General features: G+C 38.8%; 1 protein-coding gene and 1 pseudogene across 2 annotated transcripts; one reads left to right on the plus strand and one right to left on the minus strand.

The window, feature by feature from the left end:
* Positions 1-1415: 1415 nt before the first annotated feature.
* Positions 1416-3169, plus strand: LOC308639425 (growth arrest-specific protein 7-like; annotated as a pseudogene). The gene has a single exon. The product of its transcript is annotated as a growth arrest-specific protein 7-like (transcript).
* A 7474-nt stretch (positions 3170-10643) lies between these two features.
* On the minus strand, positions 10644-18844 carry LOC308639020 (zinc finger X-linked protein ZXDB-like). The gene is made up of 2 exons (XM_081276961.1): positions 12103-18844; positions 10644-11909 (listed from the first exon to the last, which is right to left on the minus strand). The coding sequence occupies exon 1, from the start codon at positions 17234-17236 to the stop codon at positions 14774-14776; it is 2463 nt and encodes an 820-aa protein (XP_081133087.1). The 5' UTR covers positions 17237-18844; the 3' UTR covers positions 10644-11909; positions 12103-14773.
* Positions 18845-19473: the final 629 nt, after the last annotated feature.

A 19473-nucleotide genomic window follows, 5' to 3' on the forward strand; every position in this document is an offset into this window, starting at 1 on the left:
ATGTACATAGGATGTTTATATCATATCCTTTCCACTGTTTTTTGTTTTCCTATCCCTCCTTACTTTTGTTTTTCTATCCCACCTTCCTTCCCTACATCCCACATTGTCCAATCTACTCGACTTCTATTCTTCCCCTCCCTCCTATTGCGGGTTAGCTTCCACATACCAGATAAAATATTTGAGATTTGGCTTTGAGGGATTGACTTATTTCACTTACCATTATAGTCTCTAGTTCCATCCATTTACTGGCAAATGTCATATAGTCATTCTTTATGGCTGAGTAGTAAACAATTTTGTCACAAATAAGCTAATTGAGGGGCTGGGGATGTGGCTCAAGTGGTAGCGCACTCACCTGGTATGCGTGCGGCCCGGGTTCGATCCTCAGCACCACATACCAACAAAGATGTTGTGTCTGCCGAGAACTAAAAAATAAATATTAAAAAATTCTCTCTCTCTCTCTCTCTCTCTCTCTCTCTCTCTCTCTCTCTCACTCTCTCTTTAAAAAAAACAAATAAGCTAATTGATATATGAGCAAAGGAACTGAACACTTCACAGAAGAAAAAACATGAATGGCCACCAAATATATAAAAAATGTTCAACATCTCTAGCAACTAGAGAAATGCCAATTAAAATTACAATAAGATTTTATCTCACTCTGGTCAGAATGACAATTATCAAGAATACAGGAAACAATAAATGTTGGCAAGGATATGGGGGAAAAGGGTACACTCATACATTGCTGGTAGGGCTGCCAATTAGTGCAAATACTCTGGAAAGCAGTATGGATATTCTTCAAATACTAGGAATGGGCTGGGGTCTATTGTCCATATTTTTCACTCTCTATGGGAGTTTATCAATCATCTGCAATCCAGGAACCATCCTGGGAATGCAGCATGGTAGAATCTATGAATCTGTGCTGTTGATATTGGTTTCCTCCTTAAAGGTGAGGTACTGGAAACCTTAGTGGACATTATAAGTCTACTGGGTAGAAACTGTAGGACCTCAGATCCACATGGGTAAATGGGAAGACACAAGAACAACAAGAGAAAAAAAAACAAGGGAATAAAGCACTCCAAACAAACCATGATGCTCTAATAATAAAATCCACAGACAACACAGTAGCAGAAATGTCAGAGAAGGGGTTCAGAATGTACTTAATAAAATTGCTTCATGACTTAAAGGAGGTTATAAAGGGTGAAATCAGAGATAAATTTCAAGAGGTGAAAGATCACTTCAATAAGGAGATAGAGATCCTGAATAGAAACCAGGAAGAAATCTTAAAACTGAAGGAATCAATGAACCAAATTAAAAATTCAATGGAAAGCATCACCAACAGGTGAGACTATTTGGAAGACAGAACCTCAGGCAATGAAGACAAAATATATAATCTTGAAAACAAAGTTGACCACACAAAGATGATGATATTTTGGGTGACATTCCCTCACCCAGATACAATGTGTGAACAGCAACTGCTAATTCCAACAGAGTTGAGCCACTGTGACTACTTGTGGGCTGATAAGAAGGACCCTCAAGGTAATGGAACCATGGATGGGTTTGAACTGCTACTCCAAAAGTAACTGAAAGGCAAACAAATGCAGAAATAAATGTCTGAATTCATCTGAGAGAGGATAAAGATTGAAGAATAATATGCAAGGAACTTGGCTAAGCTCTCTCAGAACTCTTTGGCTGCCCAGGAGGAAAGCTCCCTGGAAGAAGCAATGGCCCAGGTAAAAAATATGAGGCAGAAAGTCATCTCAAGTTCTCCACCAACCTTCACAGCAAGGTAGAGAAGCCTCTCATAAACTTTCATTAGAACTTCAAGAAAGACATGAAAAAGTGTGACCACCATGTTGCTGACCTCTGCAAGCAACTCTCCAGCTTCTATGCATTTGTAGAGAAGGCCCAGAAAGCCCTCACAGAGTGGCAGAAAGACATTTAGATGAAGATACAGCATCTGGAGATCAAGCAGAGCAACAAGACTGGGGAGGACATCAAGAAGGCACAGAGGAAGTCCACACCTCATGTGCTGTGTGGAACTCTACAACCAGACCCAGTTCAAGTGGTTTGAAGAGATGGTGACTACAACTTTGGAGCTGGACTGGCTGGAGGTGGAGAGGGTGGAGATGAGCCAGCAACATCTGTGGCAATACACACAGCTGCAGCACAAGACAGATATGTACAACCAAACCAGTCAAGCCTGTGGATACAGCCAAAGACAGAGAGCTGTGGGTCAGAGAGCACAAAATGGGCAACATTTGCCCTGTGGAAATGAATATCTAGACAATGTCTGTGTAGCCTCTGGGAGTCCTGATCAGAAGAGGGGCTTGGTGTCCCTCAGAGAGGAAATGGTGGCTCCCTCTGGGTGAAACTGCCCTCCCATCCACTCTCCTTTTCACTGAGAAGAGAGGAGAGAGCTGGTGATTCCAGAAGGGTAATATAGATTTTCCAGCTGGGGGATACAAATATTCCCAGGCTTAGAAGACAGACCTGCAACCCTGCCCTTGTCTCCAAGACTGAAGCCCCCCAAACTCCATACCATACTTCTTGCTCTGAGAACAAACTGGGGCTGGAACTTTGTGGTACTTGCTGAGTCCCATCCTCCACCTGGTCCTTGTACCTCTAGGGCTTTGAAAGATGAGGGAAGGGCTGCCTCTGCCTCCAAACCAATGTCAGGATAAGAATCATGGATAGAAGGCACCATCAGCTCAGCCTGAAACGTGGAATCCTTTATAGCTCTCTCTCTATTTTTTCATTGCATTCTGGGAGCCCAAATCTGGCTTTTCTTGGCTACTTTTCATCCTCATGGGTCTTGGGGAAGCCTCTTTTTGATCTTCCCAGACCAACACTGCCTAGTTCACAATGGAACTACCTCATTTTGGCAAGTTAGCCCCAAGTTGGAGCATTGAAAAATGTTTCCTATCAGATCAAGTATTGTCTCTGAAGTCTATGGAAACCCTGATCCATTCATTTCTCAGCTGCTTTTTCAAGGCAGTCCCCCCACCACCCACCCTGCCACATCTGCCCAGTTTCACTAGAAGAAGCTTTCCAAAGTTCTCAGTCAGCAAGACCTCCTTCAGCTGTGTTCATGTTCAAAACCTTTGAGGGATGAAGATGAACCAGCTCACCTTGGACACCAGATGGGGTCTGTCTACCATGGTGTCCTATCCAATCCTGAACACCACTCTCCAAGGCTGACCACTATGGGCTTAATGTAGCTGGGTCATTCCCACGTGGGAAGCTCCATTAAGCCCATAGTGGACAGCCTGGGAGAGCCATATGGGAGCTGGGTCATTCCCACATGGAGACAGGTTAACCCATATGGCTCCATCTGCTCATGTGTAATGGGGTTTGAACTGCTGTCTCTTGTATAGGCATGATATACTCTCATGGCCATAGAAGTTCATTGCTATACAGGTGTGTCCTGCCACCTAGACCTCCAGGTGGCAGGACACACGTGTATAGCAATGAACTTCTGTATAGTAATGAGCCAATAGCCTTATAATTAACAGATATTTTGAATGCAGTGCGGCTCTTTTACTTTTTCTTCTTATTCTCTCTCATTTGAAGGTCCCTGAGCCCTGTTTGTCCCTGATGTGGAATGAGCTCTCTTTGCTCTTCCAAGGTAACCCAAGTTGGCCAAGTCTGGGCCAGTTCATTTTCTGAGGTCATCCTTCCCCCACATCCCCTCACCTCCTCCTCTTTAGATTCTTCAAATACACCTCTTATCCCCTTTGTTGTTCATTTATCAAGCATCTAATAAAGGCCAATCAATGTTCTGAGATCTAATCTGAGGACAAGATTCAGCTCTGTCATCAAGGAAGCCCATGTTTCTCTGTGTAGACTTATTTTCCCCCCAGAGGCCTGGCCCTTCAGCAACTTTTGGCATTCACATACAAGCAGTCTGTAGAATTTAGGTTTTCAGAGATACTGTCTATTGTGCTGACATTCATTCATTCACTTATTTTTTTAAGCAGATGCTTAGAACAAGCCCAGCACTGTGTTGAGAAATGGAACTGTAATTGTGTGAAAGGTGGACACTAACTCCTCTGTCCTCTATGTGGACAGGCAGATGTTTAGATCTTTCTAGAAAGGCAGAACATCACACACTTGGGCCACAGATACCCACTGAGATTCTTTAATTATAACTACTGCCATGAGGTATTTATCTAGTGACTGGAAGGTGTAAGGCAACACTATTTTGATCCCCTGTGCAACAGACCCTCATATATATAGAAAAATTCCTGATTTTAGTTGAGAAGTTAAAACTACAATGAAACTCCAATTCCAATTTCAGCATTGCTCTGCATACTGGAAGAATGAAGGCCAAGGATAGCCAGAGTACACCATGAGTTGACACAGAGTTATAAGCAGGCCTGGAGTCAAGAGTCCTGGCCCACTGTCCCTATTAATAACAGACTCCCTCCCCTGCACCATGAGTAAAATCAGGATCAGGATGTAGTCTAGAAAATCTAAAAGTGCATTTGGAGTAAAAAGCACATCATCTGGATTGTCATCTTTGTTTTGCCTTGTTGGGGATCAGTATCCAGTGCCTCCACATGCTGGGTAAGTGCTCTACAATTGAGCAACATCCCCAGCTCTGTGGTCTTAACTTTTGTGTAAGTCTTGGTACTTAGGTTGAGGGAGACTTTGGCTGGTTTATTATTCGGGGTGGGTTTCTGAAAACAGATCAGCCCATCCACCACTGAGGGACTGATACACTTACATTTGCTCTGTGAAATCCTGATTTAAAAGAAAAAAATTTTTCTAAGAAATACAAGCAGGAATGGAACCATCATTTGACCTAGTTATCCCACTCCTCGGTATATATCTAAATGTTTTAAATTAGCCCACATCAGTGTTTATAGCAGCTCAATTCACAATAGCTAAGCTATTTAATCAACCTAGGTGCCCTTCAACAGATGAATGGATTAAAAAACATGGTGTATAAATACCTATTGTATTCTTAGAAAATGTTGGTATAGTTAGATGGTGCAGAAAAGTTGGAGGCTCATTTTCAGGCTAATTATGAGCAGAAGCTATATACTAACTTGGAAATATTTCCATCACACAGAAACTTTTTAACTCTATATACACATCCCATCCATTCTGCTTTTCTCCTATTCTTAAAAGTAACATTAAAACCACATGCCAAATTTGATTTTATCACCATATTTTCCAATAACTCTACAAATGGCTATATAAAGACTATACCAAGTCAAATTTAATAAAGTTCAACAGCAACATATAGATATTTATACCAATTAATTAATCCAGTTATTTGTAAATTAAAATAAGCCAGGAATTAAAAGATAAATACTGCATGATTTCACTTAAGAGTGGAATCTAACACCTTCAAAGTCATAGAAGTAGAGAGTAGAATAGTGGTTGTCAGGGGCTAGGGAGAGTAAGGTATGAGGAGATGGTGGAAAAGGGTACACATATTTAGCTATAAGATTAATAAATTAAGAATATAGTGACTACAGTTAATACTGTATTGTATTAAATGTGCTAAAGAGTAGATGTAAATGTTCTTATTCTTCTTAAAAATGGTAACTATGTAATTATTTCACAATTATATGTATATGAAAACATCACATTGTATACCTTAAAAATACACACACACTTTTGTCAACAATACCTCATTAAAACTGAAACAGTACATTAAAGTGCCTTTCTTTGGCATTTTAGTTTCCTCAAGTGCAGAAACTTCTAGAAAATTCACTCATTTCAAGGTTTCTTCTATAATTATATGTGCAACAATTCCTGATTTTAGTTGAGAAGTTAAAACTACAATTAAATTCCACTCAATACCTGGAAATCCATTTTTAAATGAAAAGGCCAAACATTGTGTGGTATTGATGATGTTGTGAATTAAGCAAGAACATTCCTAACTGCTTGTGGGAATATAAATGAGTACAACCATCTTAGACAAAGTGAAGTAGTTACTAAAATTAAACATACCCAGCTCTACTTCTAGATACATAACCCACAGATATGTATTCATATCCTCATTGTAAAAATGTATATTTTAATATTTATAGCACAATTTACACTTGCCAATAATTGGAAATGATATGTAAATACCCATAAACTAAACTAAAAATAATTATACATACATTAGAACTCTGTACAATAATAATAAATTACTATGCATGCAGAAGCATGGATAAAGAAATCTAATGTAAAGAGAATATACACTTACCATAAGCTTAGGAACAAGAAAAATTGATCAGCAATTTTTAAAATATATATTCACATAAAACATATACAGACTTCATAGAATTATTCCTAATAGCCCAAAGGGGAAATGACTCCAATGCCCATTAATAAAGTGGATAAATAAAATGCATATATCTAAAGGCTGGGGTTTTGGCTCAGCAGTAGAGTGCACACCTAGCACGTGTGAAGCCCTGGGTTCAATCCTTAGCACCACATAAAAATAAATAAAATAAAGGTATTGTGTCCAAATACAACTAAAAAATAAATATTAAAAAAATGTAGTATATCTATACAATGGAATATAATTGAGTGGAAAAAAAAACATGAAATACTGATACAATCCTGTTACAACATGGATGAACCTTCGAAACATTGTACTGTGTAAGAGAAGTCTCACACTGAAGTTCATGTATTTTGTAATTCCATCCATATGAAAGTTGCAGTGTAAGCAAATCCATGGTGACAAGAAGTAAACAATAATTAATTTTCAGGATAGAGGAGAAATGGAGTGTCTATTAACTATGGAGTTTCTTTTTCTTTTTTTAAAACTTTATTTATTTGTTCTAATCAGTTATAAATGACAGCAGAATGCTGGAGTTCCTTTATAGTGATGAAAGTGTTCCAAAATTATAGTTGTGATGGTTCTACAACATTATAAATGTACTAAAAGCCACTGAATTGTACACTTTAAAATAAATTATGTGTTGTGAAATTTTATCTCAATAATAATAAAAACATGACAAAAAATTTAAAATTTTCTGTGCTTTTAGAAGTCATGACAATTTATTTTTGGTTCAGGGTAGTAGCAACTGGAAGAGAACATAAAGGAGCATTGGAGTTTCTAAAAATATTTTATTTCTTATGAATAGGGGTTTTACAAGTGCATTCATGTTGAGGAAATTCACACCATTATTCTTATGTGTTGGATGTGCACTTTTGTAATATTAGTTATGTGTCAGTGAAAACTACGAAAAGTGATAGATTTTAAATACTAAAAAAGTTTTATAGAGCCATTTATAATTCAATATATGGCATCTCAAAAAATTAAATCAATGGATGGTTAAAATATACAATGTAGCTTCAAAACTAAAAACCTAGCGTTATCTGAATGCTTATTGAATTAAATAATATACCAATCTTAAAAAGAAAAATAAAATTTAAAAAGCAATTAGTAATCTTAATGTTATAAATTAGAGATTCACATTTAGTTTAAGATATTTTAAAGAATACTTGAAGTGGAAATAGTTAAAAACACCAACTCTTAAGAATGTCATGTAAAATAATCAATGACATCCAATTTAACATCATTTTTTTCAATTCATAGCCAGGACCTACATTTGGAAAATTCTTTCTCTCCATTTCTATCTTCATAAAGCCTCCAAAAGCTAGATGACATTAGAGACAGATGATCATGTCAGAATTACATCTATTTCTAGTGAATTTTTATTGCTAATTACAACTGGACAATACTGGACATGTTTCAAAACTGCAACTATAATTTTATACAGGTGATTTCTATCAAAGATACTTAGGCAAGATTGAAACACTTGACTATGTGGCAAACTTAAAACTTTTGTTTGTTTGTTTAAATTTTATTTTTCATGTCCATTTTTTGGAAGAATCTTCAATGATCTTTATTAATATAGATGACATTTTGTCTTTAAGGATTTTCTTGCCCCCAAAAGCATCTATGGTGATGGACAGCAATTTATAAACAAGTTTCAATCCAGTGTGTTTTTAAAATATTCAGTAGATTTGATACAAATATTTACCAGTAACAAGGACTATCCAATGCCTACTATCAAAATTAAATATAATACAAGTCAAGCAAATTTTTAAAATCTCACCTAGAGACTCAAAGGTATAGGTTGAGTCTTCTCAAAAAGGAATATTATATGCTGAATAAAAATATATATGTATATACACATACATAAATATGACTTTTTGTATTTATTAGCAAAATTGATAAATACAATATCAGATTCAGTAATAGAAATTCATCCTTTTTTTTGTCTAATGAATTTGCCCTATATTCCTTTACAGAAGCCCTTTCTGGTACTTAGGCGGCATGGCTAGCCAAATTTCTTAAGTTATAATTAACACTTATCTTAACAGTGCTCTCAAGTCCTATTGCTAAGTACATAAATGACAGTAATATAACCAAGGGAGAAGTTAAGTTCTCATATAAAAAGAGAAAATAAATTTTACTTAATCATCAACATTTTTAAAAGGCAAAAATTCTAAATATTGGCTACCCCTTTTTCTATTAGCATGCCATGATATCTAATGTGATCCTTATTATCAATAACTAATAAAAATAACAATTAACTTCATAAGGCACAAGAACACAAGTTTACTTCAAGAGGAAGACTGTTGCAGCTTCTTGGAAATACCAAGTGCTAAGTTTAGCATTAACTAACCCATGCCAAAACTACTCACTCTTGTTTGGCAGCACATATTCTAAAATTGGATCTAGCCTGGAATGAACTGCTGCTCTATTCACTGAGTCATTGCCTATGGAATTTCCATTTCAGTTCTATGGTTTTGCTGATTTCCCTACAAACGAACATGTGATAAGCTTCCTCTTACACATGCATCATAATAGAGTTTCATACTACAACTATATTCCTCCAGTGTTGGTGTAAACAGGAAAAGGAAAATGATCCAGAAGAAAGTATTCATTTCTTGCCTTTATCCCAAAAAATGCCTGACAGTTGAAGAATTTTTCATCTTACGCTATCATCTGTGATTGTTTTGGATCTTGGAAACCCGTTGTCACTAAAATTTCATTTTGTTGCAGTGTACTTTGTTTCCCTTTCCAAATGTGTTTTTCCTAACATGTTATTCAGAACATGAAATGCTTGACTGACAATTATCCAATTCCTCACAATTAGAAAATTCTCAGAATTTTCTATGTTAATAAACTCCATTTGTTAGTTCCAAATGCCACAGGAATATCACCTTTCTTTTCATCTAATGTACATATATGAAATATTTATACAGAAAAGTATAATTTGCTTTTGTGTCTGAGGAAAGGGAAATTTATTTAGAAAAAATACAGACTGAATACCATTGATTTATATGCTATAATTTTCCCATTTGAAAATAAAATAATTGTCTCATATGATTTCCAAAAGATCAATTTTGACTATAATATAAACATTTCTGAAATAAATTAAAATAAGGCATAATTTACAGCTTATTCCCAAAATATTTTCCTATAATTATAGCTACCATATATCAATTGATTTTAATTTGAAAAAGCTTGTTATTTTTTATATACTGATTTAAATTTTAGATGAACTTTTTCAATGAACTTTTTAAAAAAAAACATTGAGTTTTGCTTCATTGCAAATTTTCAGTTTATACTGAGAATGACAAGGCTATTCTATTTAAATCTGTATTTAATATATAAACAATTATAATTCATTGTATTATTTCTTATTGCTTGCTAATTTTTTTCTGTCTAGATCATAATATGCATGAATAAAGGCAGAACTTGTCATATCTGTTCTCAAAAATGTTAAAATGAATTAATGAAATATACTTTCATATTATATTTTTTAGTGCCTCACAAAGAGGACGAACTCAATAATTACCAGCTGTTTAATAAGGTGGTAATGAAAAGAGCTATTTGTAAAAGAGACACACCATATTAATACTCTTAAAAATCATTGTCCATTTTACAATGCTGAGTTAAGGTATTTTTCTGTGGAAGCAACAGTTAATGTGTTTTGCATGTATAGAAGTGTCAGAAGAAAATAAATGAAATGAATTTTTCTTTCACAATGCAAAACAGTAAATTCATCATTTAAAAAAATGTAATTATTAGGTGGTTATTTATGCTACTCCTTGATTCTTTCGCTTTTTTCTTTTTGCAGTCCATTCCCTTTTCAGTTATCACATTAGTAGTTACCAATATAAAATGAAGAGAGTTATGTTGGGGTGTGAAGTAAACAGGATACCAGTCCGCAACTGAGTTCCTATTACCATCACTAACCTACAGTGTTAACTAATGACAAAGAGGATTATAACAAGCACCAAAGATCACATTGAAGCTTATTTGTGGGTAATCCTAGTCTTATCTCTTCCAACTTGAAAAAAAAGCACGTAAAAGCATCACAAAATTTATCATGAAGAATTGTTGAAATAAATGACTATGCAGCATCTTCCAAATTATGGAGAACTGATGTGTATTATTAAACACAATATAAAATATCTGTTCAATATCTGTAGCAGGGAAAGACAATAAGAAATGACAGCCAGAGATTATATAGTTCTTTATGATGCAGAGTAGTCTGATGTGTATATTATACAAGGTTGAATAGGACTGTAAATACTCCAAGGGAAATAAAAGCACAGATATTAAATGCAAACCTGAAAACATATGAGGGACACAAGAATGATGAAGTAGCCTAACATAATCCACATATACATAGTTTATTAAAGGATAACAATGATTTATCACTTCCCAGTGCATTAACATGCTTTAAACATCTTTCCATAAATATTACTGAAAAGGTTTCATTTACAATTTGTTTGTATTAATGAAATGTAATTTTTACAGACTCCAAGAAAACTTTAATGCCAGTTTTTATCTTCCTTTCACTTTCTGATGGATGGTCCTATATATTCAATAAGTCAACAAGATATTTATTTCCTCAAATTGGAAATATCTCCTTTCCCTTCCTCCCACCATTCCAGTCTAAACGTTCATCTTCATCACAGCACTCTGGAATTATCACAACAGACTCTACAACTTATTTTCCCATCACACAACCCTCAAATCCACATTGTACGTGTCTACTATGTTAATCTTTCTATATATTCATATTTTTATTTCCCTTCTCAAATATTTCATCTTTTAACCATATCCAGAGTAAAGCCCTATCTACTGACTTGTCCTCCAAACTTTGGCATCATATTGGCAGTTTAACCCTAACACTTGGATCTCACCAAACATGAGTTTTGCATTTGAACTAGGTTGTCTTTCCCAGTGTTATGCAGGCAACCAGTTCCAAATGGATCCTTTTCTTGTGCTTTTTTTCTCCCTGGCTGGAACTCACCAACCTTCTTCTCTACATAACTAAATCTCATGAAGTTCTTTTTGCCTCCAAGTCATTCTTTAGATGTCTGAAAACATGTTTGATGATATTGTTTACTTGTTAAGTGTTAAATATATTAATTTCTATGTCCTCTCTAAAATCAAGATATGGTTCATATTTAACATGTCTTTTCTCCATCCCTACCCATCTACCTTGCATTCTCCATATGGTCAGTAAATGAACTTAAAATATATAACAGGGTCTCTAGTGTAAAAATTGTCCTTAAAAGCCCCATCAATTTGGACTTGAAAATATATTTTTTTAAACAGTGCTTTTCTTTTAATATGTAGTTTCATGCTTAGACAATATATATGCTCTCTAAACTCTCAGGGCACAATCTGCTTTCAAAAAATTTCTAAGCAAACTTATTTTTCAAAAGAAATATATAATTTTAGGTCAAATTTACATTTCAATCATCACACATTTTGTGTGAGCTGCATCTAAATTCAATTTTGAGTATTATAAAATCACCAAGTGGATCTGAGTGATATTAATAATTATTGAGGGGTTATAAATATTCCCAGAGAATTAATCACTGTTTTATTTGGCATCAAAAATAGTCTAAATACCTTGCTGAAGTATAACCTTTTTTTTTTTTAAAGAGAGAGTGAGAGAGGAGAGAGAGAGAGAGAGAAAGAATTTTTAATATTTATTTTTCTAGTTCTCGGCGGACACAACATCTTTGTTGGTATGTGGTGCTGAGGATCGAACCCGGGCCACACGCATGCCAGGCGAGCGCGCTACCGCTTGAGCCACATCCCCAGCCCCGAAGTATAACCTTTTTGTTTTCCAGGTGGGAATGTGAAACATTCCATCCACAGAGAAAGATGCTCCTCACATTCTATCAAGTTTCACTTCCACTACTCAAGGCTTTCAATTATGTAACACTCTAAGAAGTGGTAAATGTCAAGATTAACATATTTTAACTCATGATAAATATGCTTACAGGGCCCTCTGGAATCAAACCTTCCTGCAAGGCCTTTTATTATTCTACTTTCATGTGGCAGATTTTTAATAAATCAAATACTGAGGAGGCACAAAAGCAAATGAGATGAAATTAAATCATGCTCCAATGTTTCACAAAATAGCAAATTTACACCAACACAACAGAAATATAACCATTATGTCTGCAGTCATATACTGATGACAATTACATGTCATTTCCACCACCATGCTAGGAAAAGTGAATGAAAAGATAAACCTTAAAGATAATTCCAAGATTTTTAACTTAAAGGAGAATAATACTTTGAGAATTTTACAGAGTATAGCAAAAGTATGTTTTATGCTAGTTTTTAATAGGATAAAATTGGTCTGCAAGGTTAAATAAAGTGGCAGAATTTTAACATATGTTTATAGTTATATGTTTTGATATATGCCTAAGACAGATAAATTCACCTCAGGCCTTCACATTGCTGCCCGTAGGAAAGGAAAAATGATATAAGAGACTATGAATTATTTCAACTAATGATGATACATACCTAAAACTGGTTTTAAATCTTTCCAAAGTGCTGAGGGAGAAATAAAATTCTATTTCTTTGAACAACAAATGTATGTATTTTTTTTTGCTTTGTCACTGTAAAAAAATACAACCAATTTAAAATTATAAAGGTGGTAGAGATGAATTTCAAACTGACAAATTATAAAGTACACTGCCAAAGTACTATGAAAATTGTTATTCTCAAGTATCCACATGCAAACAAAACTGAGTTTGGATGTCTTAAGACAGCTAACAGTGTGTTCTAGAAAGAACTGTGAAAAAATTTAGAAAAGTAGAACTCACTAAAACCATATATAAAATATCCCAATTAGAATCGGATTCATATTTTAAAACTTCGCCATATGAATCCAGAAAAAAACTTTCTCAGTGTACACAAAGACTTAAAGTAAATATCATGACTGAAAAAATTGACCATGAGAATGACAAAGACATGATGACCACAAAACAGACTGGTCTAATAAAAAAAATAGATAAATAAAGGAGATATATGGAAAAGACTGGTGGTAGCAAGGAAGCAGAGCAAATAGAAGGTAACAGATATATATTATGGTGGAACAGAGCAACTGGTTATAAACAAAATGATCATGAAATTCAGAAGAGTAGAATGAGAGTTAGAAATATTTCCTCCTTGTTTGATACATATAGTTAATAGTTATTAAGTGAAATCCATCTGTAATATGAGTTGGATAAAATTTAGTATAAGTTGTAGTTCAGACTTCACCATAACTACATCTCAGGATTGAGAGGATGAAATTTTATATGTGTGAAAGTTCTATGTAAATTTAAAATGATATATTCATGTAAGACAGACAGTATCTAGTTAAAATGTAGACAAAACCCCTCATTCCAGAGGTCAAAAAATGAGCTTTCCGGGGCAGAAAGGAGAAAATTTCCCTCTGGTCCACTCCCAGATTTTCTTGGAAGAATACACTCTGTGGTTGTGTAAAGAGCTGGCACTGGACACAAAGCAAAGACACTAACTATGAAACTGGACAAATGGACATGTGGTCAATGTCACATAAAAACTGTGTGGGAAAAATAATTTTAATCCACAGAAGAAATAAATTCCCTTCCCTCTTTCTTAACCCTCATAAACATTCTTTGTTGGCAAAAGTGAGAAATTAAATTATGTCCATTTTGCCCCTTGGAGGCAGGAAATAGAAGAGCAGGAAAAAAAAATTCACAAAATGTGCCAAAATATATAATATTTCTCTTCAATACCAACTACTAGGATAGAAAAAGGAGTCTAATATGCACCAGATATATGTACATTGCTATGACTGTTTTAAAGCTAGGGAACTAAGGCTGAGCAAAATTAAATAAAGTCTTTAAGGCCACTTATCAAACACCACAAAGGCAATAGTTGAGTCTGGGATTGTATCATATCAAGCTCTAGCATTTTCCACAACAAAAATACAGTCTCCTATTAAAAAGGAGGAGGGCTAAAATGATGAAAAGGCAAACAACCAACCAATATTTATAGGTTCCTTTTGAACTCTACTAATAGATTTTACAAATATCATGAAACTATGTAAAACTTCTATTAACATTTTAAAGTTAAATACCAGTTTCTCCATCTCTGATCATTTAGTTCTCAAAGGGATCAAAACCCTTTCTATGACATTAGAAGCACATGCAATAAGTAATGATGGTGAAACACCCTACATTTTTCCAGATAAAGCACACTATCACAAAAATACAGAGCAGAAAAGAGCTTAGAAACAATGCATTCAAAGCACATCATTTTATAAATAAGGAAATTAAGGCTCAGATAGGTTAAGTGACTTGCTCAGGGTCACAGAACTTGTCAGTTCCAGACTCAAGATCAGAATTTAAATCTCCAAGCTTGTAGTCCAGGGATGTGTTCTTCTGCAAACCCTTCAGTCCAGAAGACCCTCAAAGTTGAGTGTTAATAAAGTAAGCCACATTGCAAGTAACAAATAGAGTTGATTCATACCAAAAATGGGCTGCCAGTCACTGTGATAAGATCTGTTTCTTTCTGAGAACCATGGTTTCCTGCTGGATTGGGGAATCCAAACTGGGTTTCTTCCTCCTGTCCAAAGAAGTCGGAGTCAGGATGTACATTCCAATCCGCTTTGGTTGGTGTCAGTAGTTCTGAAACACTGTTTTCACAAAGGGTGCTTGAAGGAGTCAGAGCTTCTGTGTCCACTGTTAACTTATTGCTGGGTGTCAAAGTCTGGGGCTCTGGACTCGAGTTTTTCATTGCCAAAGAACCCAGAGACCCCAGTGGCCCCACGCTTACACTGGAGACATCATCCATATCTAAGGGACCCTGCTGAAAAGCAGCAGCTGTCGTTCCAAAAAAGAGAGAGGTATCCAGGCTCTGAGGAAGGTCACTGGTGGCCATCAAGGCCCGAGGGTCCACAGCCTGCCCTAGAGAATTATTATTGTTGGCAGGCAGATTCCCTGCCAGAGTGGAGCTCACAGAAGCCACATCAATAGTCAGGATTCCAGAATTGACCAATGCGGTGTCCAGCACTGCAGCAGAACTCTTGCCAGGCACATCAGAGAAGAAAGACACTATCTCTGCATCGCTGAGATCATTCTGTCCCTGGCTGGTAAGCTCACTGCTGGGCGTGAGAGAATTTGCAGCTTCGAGCTGAGCTAAGAGATCCTGGCCAAGGTTGTGCCTTTTGGCCATGTGGGTCTTCATGCTGTGCTTGGATGTGAAGAGTTTATTACAGGTGGAGACAGGGCAACGACTCTTCCAAGTCTCCACATCCTGCAGGTGTTTCTTGGAGTGAATGTAGAGACTACTACGAGCAGAAAACCTGGCACAGCAGCCTTCCACAGGACACACGAAAGGTTTTGTGCCCAGGTGGGTTATGCTGTGGCCTTTCAGATGCTCGGCCCTTGTGAAAGATTTCCCACAGCCTTCTACAGGGCACGTGAACCTCCGGTCATCATCGTGCTTCCTTTTGTGCCTTAAGAGTTTGGACATGCTGGTGAAATTCCAGCCACAGCCCTCAAAGTCACAAAGGAAAGGTCTCTCGCCTGTGTGGCTCCGCAGGTGAATTTTCAGCCTACAAGCCTTGTCATACTGTTTACTGCAGCCAGGGAAAGAGCAGGCAAAGAGTTCCTGTTCCCTGAAATGGGCGCGGTTATGGGAGAACAGGGCACTCACGGTAATAAACGTCTTCTTGCAGCCGGAAAACGCACACTGGTAGGGCCTCTCTGGCTCGAAGTGGCTGCGCTGGTGGGCACTGAGCTTAGCCTGCGTGGGGAAGCTCTCCTCGCACACCTCACATTTGAAGGAGTTCTCCTGCTCATGGCCCTTCATGTGTGCTTTGAGGTTGTACACAGTGGTGAAGCTCTTTCCACAGCCCTCCACCGGGCAGCCGAAAGGCCTCAGTTTGTCATGCGACTGCAGGTGCCTCTTGAGCTTGTAAGATGTGGTGAAGGTCCAGCCGCAGCCGCCCAGGGGGCACTTGAAGGGCCTCTGACCCTGGCTGCTGCTGTGCGTCAGCAGGTGCACCTTCAGCTGGTGTTTCTTGGCGAAGGTTTGTCCGCACTGCGCCTCGGGGCACAGGTACAGCACCACGCCTGGGGCCGGGCCCAGCGGCCCGCGAGGGCTCTGGGCGGCGGCCCGGCCCTCAGCCTCCTCCTCAGGAGCCGGGGCCGGCGCAGGTTCCGCCGGCTCGGCCAGCAGGAGCTCCGGCGGCAGCTCTGGGCAGTCACCCAACTGCGCGGTGTGCGGGAACCCGGCTGGTGGCGGCGGGGCAGTTAGACCCCCAGGCTGCGGGAAAGGCGCGACCCCCGGCTCCCAGGCCGGCAGCGGGGGCGTGGTCAGGGTGAGGACGCCGTTCTCAAAACGCAACAGCAGGTCCTGGTTATGGATAGTGATGGTGCCTGCGAAGGCCGCCCCGTGGCCCGGGCCTGAGGCTGGAGCCGGGATCGGGATCGGGACCGGGACCGGGACGGGGACCGGGCCCGGGGCCGGGCCCGGGGCCGCGGACAGGCAGCGGGGGCCCAGCGCAGGGCGGCCCGCGGGGTTCGCGCCGCTCTCGTCCCCCTGGGGCCCCAGGCCCGCTTCGGCCTCCTCCCTCCACACGGGCCCTTCGGCCTGATCGGTGCCCGAGGTCTCCACGTCGCCACCCACCGGGTCAAGCAGCACCAGGAAGAAGTCGTCGCCGCCGCCGCTCGGGTGATTCGGCCTCGGCGCCAACGGGCTCGGGCTTGGGCCCGGGCCCCGGCCCCGTGAGGCCCTGCGGGCCTCCTCGCTCCGCGGCACGGGCCCGCCATCTTGGGCCCCCCGGAGCAGTAGAAGGCGCCGCGCGGGGGCCTGACCAGCCGGCGGGTCAGGGCCTCGGTGGACCCCGCCGCCGCCCGCGGGGCAATAACCGCCGCTGCCCTGTCTTGTCCCGCGAGCCGGGAGCAGCCTCGGGATTTCCATCTCTGCGTCCGTGAGGCTCGGCTGGAACCGGAGCCGCGGCGGAGGCGCGACCCCGCCCCCTGCCGCGGGCCCGAACACGTTCCTGAGAGGGAAAAAAAAAAAGTGCAATGCGCAGAAAGTGGCCCTATCAGATATTAAAACGTATTTAACGCCACAGTGATTTAAATATTCTGGTACTGGGTTTCTGGAACAAATAGGAAGCCCAGACTCAAAGCCTGATGCGCATAAATAAGTTCCACAGTTTATATTAGTAAGTAATCAAGATGGTCTTTTGAGGTAATGAGGAAATGACAGCTTATTCAGTATTGGTTCTAGAGTACCTAGGTTTCTATCCGATAGAAGCAACGTAAATCTGTACCACATTGTATATACCTAAATGAACACACCCCAACCTCTCCTGGCAATAAGCATGTTGCTTAATACGTTTTGTGGATTAAAAATTATTGACAGGCTGACTGGCTGGATGGATTGATGGATGAGAGAAAATTTCTGAGAAAATGTAGTATGTGTCACCATTAAATTACCATAGTGCTAGGATTTCTGTTGCAGATGCCCCTACTCAAACTTCTATACTCTGAATTATCTTAAGCAAGGTCCTGGGAAATTTTTTCCACATAGGATTTTGTCAGAGAATAGAATAGGAGATGGGGCCAAAACACATTAGCACAATTCTGCTTAGAAATGCTAAGCCTGGAGAATGATACAATTTATGCTGGGATCTGGAAAACCTAATCTGCACCTGGGTTCTCCCTGTACAGTGCTCAACCTAAACCAACTCTTTGCCCTTCCATCATCAGTTACCATTACCACCATGATAAAGCTCATGTCCAATCTCACAACACAATGAAGATATTCTTTGGTTTACTCTAGTTTCTCCAGCACATGGATGCCTGTGGACTGACAGGAAATGCAGTAAACTGGGGTACCTGCTCTCATGGAAGTGTGGTTGCCCAGTCTTACTGTAATGACATGACCTTTGATGCCTAGTGATCTTATTAGTGATGATGGTCCTCCAACTGATTTGCCATAGGCAGTTGACATAAATATAGGGTGAAATGTCTGGTAGGAGAAAGGTTTAGGGTGAGGATTAGGTATGGGGTACTTAGCATCTAAATAACCCTGGCCCCCCTCACCTTTGAGAGATAGAGGACACTTGCTGGTCTCCGGACTGGAAAAATCACATTTTCTTCATCCATAACAATTCAAACCTCATCAAGATTTATTTCTACAACCCATATTTTCCTTTCTGTTACAGTTTTTCTTGGAGTAAGCATTTTTAAAATCCGAGCTATATAAGACTGAATAAAACACACTGTAGGTTTAGATGATTTATACAAGTAACACCCATGTAAATCAGGAACCAGGTCAAGAAACGGACCATTGCCAGCCTTCCGGAACACAGCCACTTTATTCCTCCCAATCATAGCCCACATCGTCCCAGTGGATATATAGTAATTATCCTGATGTTGTGATAATCTTTTCAGTACTTTTCTTTATAGCTTTACCACTTTTGTATGCATCCCTAAACAATGCATTTTATATGAAGTTATGTAAATGTAATCACACTGCATGCTTCTTCTTTCAGCGTTTATTGTATGTTTTTTTCTTATGTAAGAGACCCATCCATGTTGTTCATAGTAGCTTCGGGTAAATCCTTTGTCTCCATTGTTGACTAGCGTTCCAGTCTGTGCTTATAAACAGTGATTGTGATGTGATCATACCATTCCGTTCTACAATAAATGGACACTAGAGTCATTTCTAGTTCTTGGCTGTTATGTCTGTTCTTGTGCATTTCTCATGGAACACATGGGTAAAAGCCTCTCCGGAGTATACATCCCAGAATAGAATCACTGATCCATAGGATATACATATGTTCAGCTTTCCAAAGCAATGCCAAATTGTTTTCTGTAGTGGTTGTGCCAATTTTCAACCACACCAGCAGCCCATAGACATCCCTCTGGCCTATTTATTCACCTACACTAAATATTGCCAGCATTTAATCTTTGCCAACATGGCTGTGGACAATACCCCAAATATAATAAGCTTTATTACATTATCATGTTTATGAACCTTTGGGGTTTGCTTTTCTGTGGGAGGACTGGACCAAATTTAACTCTTTCCACAAAATTTCCTATGCATTATCCATTTTGTGCTTACTGATTTAATGGGTTTGTTACCTATTTCAAATACCAGTCCATAAGTGCGGCTGTGCTATTCCCTTGTGTGTGTGTGTGTGA

This window comes from Spermophilus citellus (assembly GCF_964194105.1).
Source record: "Spermophilus citellus genome assembly, chromosome: X".
Taxonomy (NCBI): Eukaryota; Metazoa; Chordata; class Mammalia; order Rodentia; family Sciuridae; genus Spermophilus; species Spermophilus citellus.

Bases quoted from the DNA above. Each gene is read 5' to 3' on its own strand.
- LOC308639020 (XM_081276961.1), bottom strand. From the start codon at position 17,236: ATGGAAATCCCGAGGCTGCTCCCGGCTCGCGGGACAAGACAGGGCAGC.